The sequence below is a fragment of the Hyposmocoma kahamanoa genome, unplaced genomic scaffold, assembly GCF_003589595.1.
Source record: "Hyposmocoma kahamanoa isolate Upper Pololo Valley unplaced genomic scaffold, ASM358959v1 78, whole genome shotgun sequence".
Lineage (NCBI taxonomy): Eukaryota > Metazoa > Arthropoda > Insecta > Lepidoptera > Cosmopterigidae > Hyposmocoma > Hyposmocoma kahamanoa.
The window spans coordinates 22,716,552-22,725,444 of NW_020653945.1; the positions used below are offsets into that span (position 1 = coordinate 22,716,552).

At 38.8% G+C, this 8,893-nt stretch overlaps 1 protein-coding gene across 1 annotated transcript in view; it reads right to left on the reverse strand.

The window, feature by feature from the left end:
* Nucleotides 1-5,120: 5,120 nt before the first annotated feature.
* LOC113232749 (probable pseudouridine-5'-phosphatase) overlaps nucleotides 5,121-8,893 on the reverse strand; it is a 9,148-nt gene continuing 5,375 nt past the window's right edge. Inside the window, exons 3-4 of the mRNA XM_026467527.1 lie at nucleotides 7,162-7,436; nucleotides 5,121-6,016 (exon numbers count right to left, since the gene is read on the reverse strand). Of these exons, the coding sequence (XP_026323312.1) occupies nucleotides 5,840-6,016; nucleotides 7,162-7,436 (452 nt within the window). The 3' untranslated portion in view covers nucleotides 5,121-5,839. The remainder of the gene's footprint in view (nucleotides 6,017-7,161; nucleotides 7,437-8,893) is intronic.

Here is an 8,893-nt window from a genome sequence, read left to right on the forward strand (position 1 = left end):
GCAGTAAGTTTGGCGAGCTCATCCGCGCGCTCGTTGCCGACGTGAGCGCGCACCCACTAGAGCTTGATGCTGCTACCCTGCTCGGCCGCTCGCGATGGATTCGGCCTGACCTCGTTTACGCACCCTGCGTGGATCGCGGGTTCGCTATCGCGTCCAGTGAGGAAGGAGCGTGAGTCGCTCAAGATGTCGCAATCCCTATAGCGAGGATCCTTCATCAGCTGCCCAACCGCTTGGCGTAGTGCGAGTAACTCCGACTGGTACACGGTGCAGAACGGTTCCAGTCGGTATTTCTTGCTCACCACTTCACGCCCGTCTCGCCAGCAGGTGAAAGCGCAGACCATGCCCTCGATCTTGCTGCCGTCGGTATATATACTGACGGGGGCGGATGGTCTTTCCACAGACACGTCGTCTTCGAGGCAGCCAAGCGCCGTGGAGCGCACCTCCGGTCGAAGAGCGGGATGTGGCATTCGGAAGAATGGAGTTCCAGTCCCATTCTTCTATCCCGCGCCTCTAACAAGGGTTTTCTGCGCTTTACGGGGTACAATTCTGCCATCTTTCGTGCCCTCAGCTCGATCGGCAACAGCCGCGCTACTGTCACCGCTGAGTTAAAAAAGACGGTATGGTAGGCTTTTGCAATTTTTATCGCAAACAGACGCTGCGTTGACCTCAGATGCTGCACGAGGTAGCTCCTAGAAGTGCCGCCGGTCCATGAACTGGCCGCTTACAATAGAATAGGATCTTGACCTTGCGTATTGCGTCTACGTTCCGCGGACATCGCGCATACGTTCTAGTTTCTCACGAAATGCAACGTGGTTTGTGTGTGATGTAAACAAGAGTTAGTGCGAAAAAAAACCGCTACCATGTGCATTACCATCAAGTGCGTTCTTATGGCATGATGTGAAACGTTTAGTTTACGTAGATTAAGAGTGTCGAAGAATTGCGCGCAAAAATCGTCTCTGAACACACTTTGGGGACAATTTTACAAAATTTTATTATATACAATTAGCCAGAATATTGAACGGAATATTTTTTTATATTTTTAGATGATTTAGCATCATTTCTATTATTAATTTCTTAAATATGGCGAGAATGCAAATCAACACCCTTTTTTATACCACTCGACTCGAAAAACGTAGGTAGAACTATGTTGTTACATAAAAGAATGGCAAAAACGTAATTATTTAATAAAAAATGTAATCTAATGAATTTAATATAAAAAAACGAAAACTATTATCCATGTTTTAGGATATAAATACTCAGTAAAAATGGATATTTATCCTTAGACGGATATTTATCGGGTAAAAATCTATCTTTAATTGCAGCTTGTCAATTTGAAAGAAATTAGTTACAAAAATGTAGCTTTTCTTTTTGGTACTCGTCGCGACATCTGGTGTACAAATAGATACTAAATACCCGACTACGCTGTCTTGTATCGCGATTTGGTCCATGGTTGTTACTTTCTTGATAAGGGTGACTGCGGTGGGAATGAAGCTCGCAGATTGTAAATAAATACAATTTATTTCACTTATATCTACTCACTACTAGACTTCGTTAACAAGTAACACTTAGCATCTAAAAACTACTGCAAACATTCACTATAAAACAATTTCTAACAATATATCGTTCTTTACAACACAACGCAATTTACAATTTTGATGGGCATATAATTAAGCATACTTATACATTATATTCAGTACTTGCCAAATTTTATTGGGCATAAGACACCGAGCTTTCTACTGATTTACAATGCTTCTATTTTCTCAATGTCCCTCGGCAATCATCGGATTTCCGAATGCACACGAATATTAACGCACTTTATTGTTGTTTTGTTTTGATATCCGTGTGAACTATATAGAGCTGAAAAATACTACCCTATTTACAATAACATTTAAAACCACGTCGATGATTTATTTGATATTTAATTTAATTTGTTTAATTATTCTATGTTTTTAAGTTGCCTTTTGTTTATTTTAATGTGTGTAAACCTATTGAAGTATGTATCTAAGCTAATATTATAACTGTAAAATATGGACTGTAGTTATCTGAGAACAAATGATGTTTGATTTGATTTGAATAACATTTACTCCATGTCAATAAGCAAGTTAACAAAAGTATAAAGTAAATAAAGTGTGCGTCTTTTATATAACTAAAAATGAATACTTTTTCTGCTATTAATCATTTCAATTCAGTCCGTATCTGAACGCATTTTTTCATCTGATATAGTTACTATGTTAATATGTTCGTCATCGATGGAACAATCACTTCCGCGCTGCACGAACAGGTATCGGCTGCTTGTAAAAAATACAAGTACACGCTGTAATTTATCTGTAGTACCTGTGATTTTAGCGGTTCTAATCCCGTTGTATAATAAATAAAAAATGTAATAGCAACTCTATATACTTAAAAGTCGACTGAACGCGTCCAGCCTGTACCAAAGGCAAAGGGCAACTGAATAAAACCCGACGACACAGCCGAAACACGAAGTTTGCCGAGAGACATTTGAGAAAATAGAAGCACTGTAAAATAATCATAATTAAAACATTAGCCCGATACACGATTCGTCGGCGTTGCTCGCCAGATGCGACTTTTTTTAAACAATCTCCCAGATGAATTACATGTTTTTGCGTAAGTCCTTTCCTAGAAAGCTATTAATATGTAATTCTTACAGTGGTTACACACGGCGACTTGCGACTGCATCGACACAAACGCGCGATTGCATCGATGTAGTCGCGTGCTTGCTACGCTGCTTAAAAATCGCGCGCGTGTAACCGCTCTTAATGGGACCAATACTAAGTTCGAACTAAGTTAATAAAAATGTTCCCTCAAAATTATAAGTTACACCATACGAAGCGATATAAACTATCATAATATACATATATACTTCGTATTTGTTTTGTTATGTACTTTGTTCATTGCTCAGTTTAGTTTCAGTGCTTAACAAAAAAAAAATGCTCCACCATTCGAATAAGGCGTGCTATAAATACATGACATTTATTTTTCCCTGTATAGCAACTACATACGGAAATACTATATATGTAGTTCATATATATAAAAATATAAACATTGGTATTACGTTTGATACCACTTACAAATTGACCAGTCATAAGGTAAGATGAGAACATTATATTAAGTACTAATTTTAAATCTATATCCAAACTATCTATAGGCAAATAGAGATGTAGTCATGGTTCATAATGCTAACGTACAGTTTTCGCCACTTTTCGCAGCCAAGAGACAGTGAATCGTTCAATAACAATAACGCATATACTCGTATCCACGCACTAGGGAAAACCTGTATCGCAGGTGCCATGGACACATGCATAGACAACCATAAATTTCATTCAATCTCACGAGAGAATAAATGTAGACCATACAAATATTTCTCCCAGCCAGGGAATCGAACCCGCGACCACTGGATGACAGTCCAGCATGGTAACCGTTCGGCCACGGAGGCAGTTTTTCGTTCCTTTCAGTTCTGTCTGCGAAGCCCAATTACATTGACTGACACGGCTAGAAAAACTGCTGTAGTTATTAGATCGGTGGTTATTTATACACGGTGACTTATAGCAGAGATACAAACGCGCCATTGCATCTATACAGTCGCTTACGTTGAATAATTAAAAACGTGTAACGCGTTTGCAACGCGATTGTACTGCTGCTTAGGAGCCTATACTAGTTCGGCTTAGTTTCAAATGGCTTTAATTTCTTTGGTAAAAAAATAAATTCTGAAATAAAGCCAGTGCCCCTGCCACTCGATCTAAGCAAAATAAACCGTATTAGTACGGGAAAAATTTGAATTCCGGCTGAGGTGGTATAGATGTTTTTGATCTTAAGTCGCGCGTGTGTGTAAAATTATACGTTTCGCAACTGCATCGTTACTACATTGCGATTGAATTGCTGCAGACGCGCTGCTATAAGTCGCCGTATGTAATCGCGTTTATACCAATCACAAAGAAAGAGACAACATTGTCTCTTGTTTTCCATCTGCTGAATACCTACTCCAAGTCTGTTTCTTAAACAAACCCAAAACAGAAACTTTCTTTGAAAGGTAACTTATTTATTACTTTAAATGATATTTTGTCCCTAAAGCGTTTACAACACAACTGATGTAACAAAGTTGATCAACAGAATTTTAAATAAAATACAACAATAAATTATCAAAAACAATGTTAACAAGTTTAAAGTAACAACCGTCACATTGATAACAATTATTTTTTAAATTATATACTGATATATGTATACTTAGAGGTTCCAGTTAACAATGAACTTTTGGTGATTGGAAATATAGCAACTCTATAATGAAGGATATGGGGAATTGTATAGCTTCCCTAGCGGTCATAGAAAGAGCTACATTTGTTATATAAACAATGAAAACTCTTGAATAATTAGTGATCGGATATTGGGATACTTTTGTACTTAAATATCACTTTTTTCCGTGAATTGCTTTCGATGTATGGAAGCAACTTTTAAAATTTACTTTTCTACTTTTAAATCCTGGAATACTGAAATGTAGTCTGATAATGTAGTCTTTAAATAAATTAAAGGACTTGAGAAACACTAATAATAATGAATACGGGCCTATGAAAGTCTCGTTAGCTATGACGATCAAGAGCAATTTAAGTTGTGGTTGAAATTTTTTAGTTAAATATTTTAATTTAATGGGTTTTATTTTGTTTACTGATGTTATTCTTTTTCGTGAATGAATAAGGCTTTTAAGCAAACTCCTGCCTAAAGATTATTTAGTATAAGTTTTAGAATTTGGTTACATTTCTATAACTGACAAAAAAGATGTCCCAAATCTATTTTATATGTTAAGACTATTGACTTAAGGGCGCTCTTTCACCGCGAACATTAGCCTGTAATGTAACATTCAAGATTCGTTATCGAGCATTACATTACAAACTGCTTCCCTCACCGTCGTCGGTCATTCGCCGCTAATGTAATGTAATGTAGCGTGCGTGTGAGTGACTCCGAATGCGTGCGAGTGACTCTGAATGCGAACGAGTGCCCGCAAATGCCCACGAGTGCCCGCGTGTGACTTTTAGTGCTTTTAAGTGCCCGCGCGTGACTTTTAGTGCCTTTAAGTGCCCGCAGTGCCTTTGCGTGTCTATGGAGCCCGCGAGTGCCTTTGAGTGCCCGCGTGAGCCAGGTGAGCCCGCGAGTACCTTTTAATGCTTGCGAGAGTCCGCGAGTGCCTTTGCGTGCCTGTGAGAGCCCGCGAGTGCCCTTGAGTGCCCGCGTGAGCCAGGTGAGCCCGCGTGTGCCTTTTAATGCCTGCGAGAGTCCGCGAGTGCCTTTGACTGCCTGCGAGAGCCAGAAGTGCTCGCGAGTACCCTCGAGAGCCAGGAGTGCTCGCGAGTACCCTCGAGAGCCAGGAGTACCCGCGAGTGCCTTTGCGTGCCTGTGAGAGCCCGCGAGTGCCTTTGAATGCCTGCGACAGCCCGCGAGTGCCTTTGAGTGCCCGCGAGAGCCAGGAGTGTCCACGTGTACCCGCGAGTGCCTACGAGGGCTAGAAGTGCCTTTACGTGCCTGCGAGAGTCAGGAGTGCCTTTGAGTACCCGCAAGAGCCAGAAACGTAACTTATGTAGACTTGAAAACAGATGTTACATAAAGTTGTATCATAACAGGTTGCGCAACGAATGTTCGGTTCTCCTCCGTCATCGCTGTAATGCGAATTTGAACTGTTACATTACAAGTGAATGCTCGCAGTGAACGAGCGCCCGGAGTACTTTGTACTTTTATGTTGATTTTAGACGATTTTCAAATTAAATAAGTTTTCATTTTTACAAAATGGGAATATAAATAAGCACTACTACTGTTAACTTTTATATCACCTTGATCATTGAAAGGCTGGCAACCCAAACATTTCCGGTTGAAACTTGGCTAGCGTTGGCAACACAATAGTGGCGTGGGTAGTGAGCCGTTTGTCTAGATGCGGGTCGGGGACCATCACGACTTGCATGCCTGCCTTTATGCCTGCCGTGACACCATGAGGTGAATCTTCGAATACCAGGCACTGGAATATTATGGTTTATTATTATAGGAGACAATACAATACATCATGGATCCAATTCGATTTTGTTCTTTATTGCATTTAATCTTATACATTGTTTGCATGTACAAGGAATATCATCCCGACACATTCATATCACAACATAGAGCGTGAAAATCTTAAGCCCAGCGCTCAATGGGAGGACGGCATAGCAAGGGATCCTTCAGTATTCCTACACACACACTCACAGCAATAACAAAATAAAAATAAATATTAGACAACAAAAGTAAGTTACTTATGCACTTGTGCTATGGAAATCCCGACCCAAGACAATATTGAAAAGTTGATTGATGAGTTGAGAGATGGCGACATAATAAAAACCCGTGTGCAAGCAAGCCAGTCTACTACTACTACAGAGGTCGTCGGCAATGCCGCAGTATCCATATAGACTTGCCGAAGCATACCGTCGCGACATAGTGCTCGCGCCTAACCTCTCCTTAGATCAGTTATTTGCTGTTGTATATTTCAAAATAATAGTCTTACTGATGAAGAAGATGAGAACCATACTCCAAGGAGATTTTTGGTGAACTACGTTCGGAAACCTGCCGAAGCATCCCGAAGGTTCCCGAGGAATTCCGAAGGCCCGCTAGATGTCTCTAAGCTTACTGCGGGGTTTTAATTGAAATTTTAACGATAATGTAATATCATAACTTAAGAAATATTACTATTTGTCATCTAAAACTTCCCCGCCGCCGTGACGTCTAGTAAACGCTGGGCCTTAAACTGCAAATAAGTTTTTTCGCCAATAACTTTTTGTTAGTTACTTCCATTACTACTAAAGGGGATGACATATCGACCCCTCCTACATAAAGTATTGTATGTCGAAATTGCCAAGTTTACAGGGGAGCGTTTCAAACTTCTGAATTCAATGAAATACGCATAACACGTTACTCACATAGAGTATTATAAAATTCTAGATATCGGTTAGATGATCACTCTATGTCAGTAATGAGCTTTTGCCAAATAAAATAGAGAACTTTGAAACATTCCCCAGTAAACTTGGCAATTTCGACATACAATACTTTAAGTAGGAGGAGTCGATATATGGTGTCTTTTAAAACTCAGTGTTGAGCATTTTCCTTATAATGTTTATAAATATTGAAAAGTACCTTTGATGGTTCTGGCTTATCAGGGAACCTAGCAGCGGCAACCAGAAATATATCTGGGTGTGGTTTCCCAAATTTGACCTCAGGATCGGTGCTTCCCATTACTTTATGGTGGAACAGGTCGAAAAGTTCTTTATGCGCTGCAACTTTCGTCTTGACAGATCGCTCGCTTGATGACGTGGCCAAGGCGAATGGTACTTTCGTTTTGTCTAGGTGACGAATTAGGCGCTCTGCACCTGGAGATTGGTAACAGAAATAATGAGTTTCCAAAACAGCGGCTCAGCAGTTACATGGAGTTGGAGAGGTAATGGGTATAATACTTAGTTGAACCAATTCAGAAAAGCAACTTTTCGAAATTGGTTCCAATTTGTTATGGGTGGTGCTCTTACAATTAACCACAGAACAATAAATACAGTAGAGCTTAGTGGGGATCTCACGTGGGCGAACAGTATGCGGAGTTACGCATACTTGAGCTTAATCCGCCTTTATTGCTTTGTTTATTATTATTATTGTCTTGTCAATTATCTCATGCAAAACCACGAAATTCGTAGAAAAATGCCTTATTTAGAGATGCTACTTTGGAGTGCAAAAATAATAGTCCTGTAATATTATAAATGGTGGTGTTTTATATAATTCTTAAGTCTTATTTTATTTCGTTTTAATAAATTTTCCATTTCCAGTTTATCATAATAGATTTTTTTGTTATAAGCATACGTCGGAAAAAGGTGTTCCACATATATAGATACATGTGTAGACAAAGTTACAAAGAGCGACTTAGAGTTGTTAAAAGCAACAAATATTCCTTATTTATTTTTTCGAATACCAGATTGTTTTTGAAATGGTTTTACTGCATCGTCGAACAAACTACTGCCCTAGGAAGTCGAAGTTGGATTTTAAAGTTTTATTACATTGGTCTCATTTATTTCTCACGTGAGTTTGGATGTAATTTGTGATTGTCTATGTGTGTCCTCATGGCACCCGCAACATACGGTCCCGAGTGTGGAGCTATGAGTGTGCACATTATTACTATTATAAAGCGTGATGTTATTTAATTCAAATACAATAAATACAGCAGAAAAGATATGAAATAAGATAAAAATTTAAGTTTTATAATAAGTTATCTAAAAAATTTTCGAACAGCATTTGGCTACTTAAGGAGTATATTGATGTGATCGATAATAAGTTTGTTATCTACGATAAATGATAATGATATTGTTATAACATTTAATGCTCGTCTTTTGTGTGAATCTTAAATATAAATAATGAACTTTGTAAAACTTAAAAAGTGGGCAAATCATTCGCCTAAAGGGAGTACAAGCACAATAATTTGACTCCAGTCAAATGATTACCGATACCGAACGCCCCTGCCATTCCGTTAGGTGCATGAGTTGAATGATGATTATGTAAGAACTACTCACATCATTCACCATGTCCATATCAAAATATTCCTGTCCCCATCACAATTATGGTAACACTTTATGGAATCTATGGATTAGTACTATCAAGTATGATTTGAATGATCATTCAAATAATTTGAAAACATAAATTAGTAGGTTACTAATTTGTCATTCGAATGGCAAGATAAGTAATTACTTACGAGTTGAATATCAAAATCATTCTCTCAGACTCCTTATGGTAGTCAAGTCAAGTCAAAGATTATTTATTCCATAGGTAAAATAAATTTACACTTGAAAACGTCACAGTTAAGCTACTGCTCGTTCACTACGGTGACCTC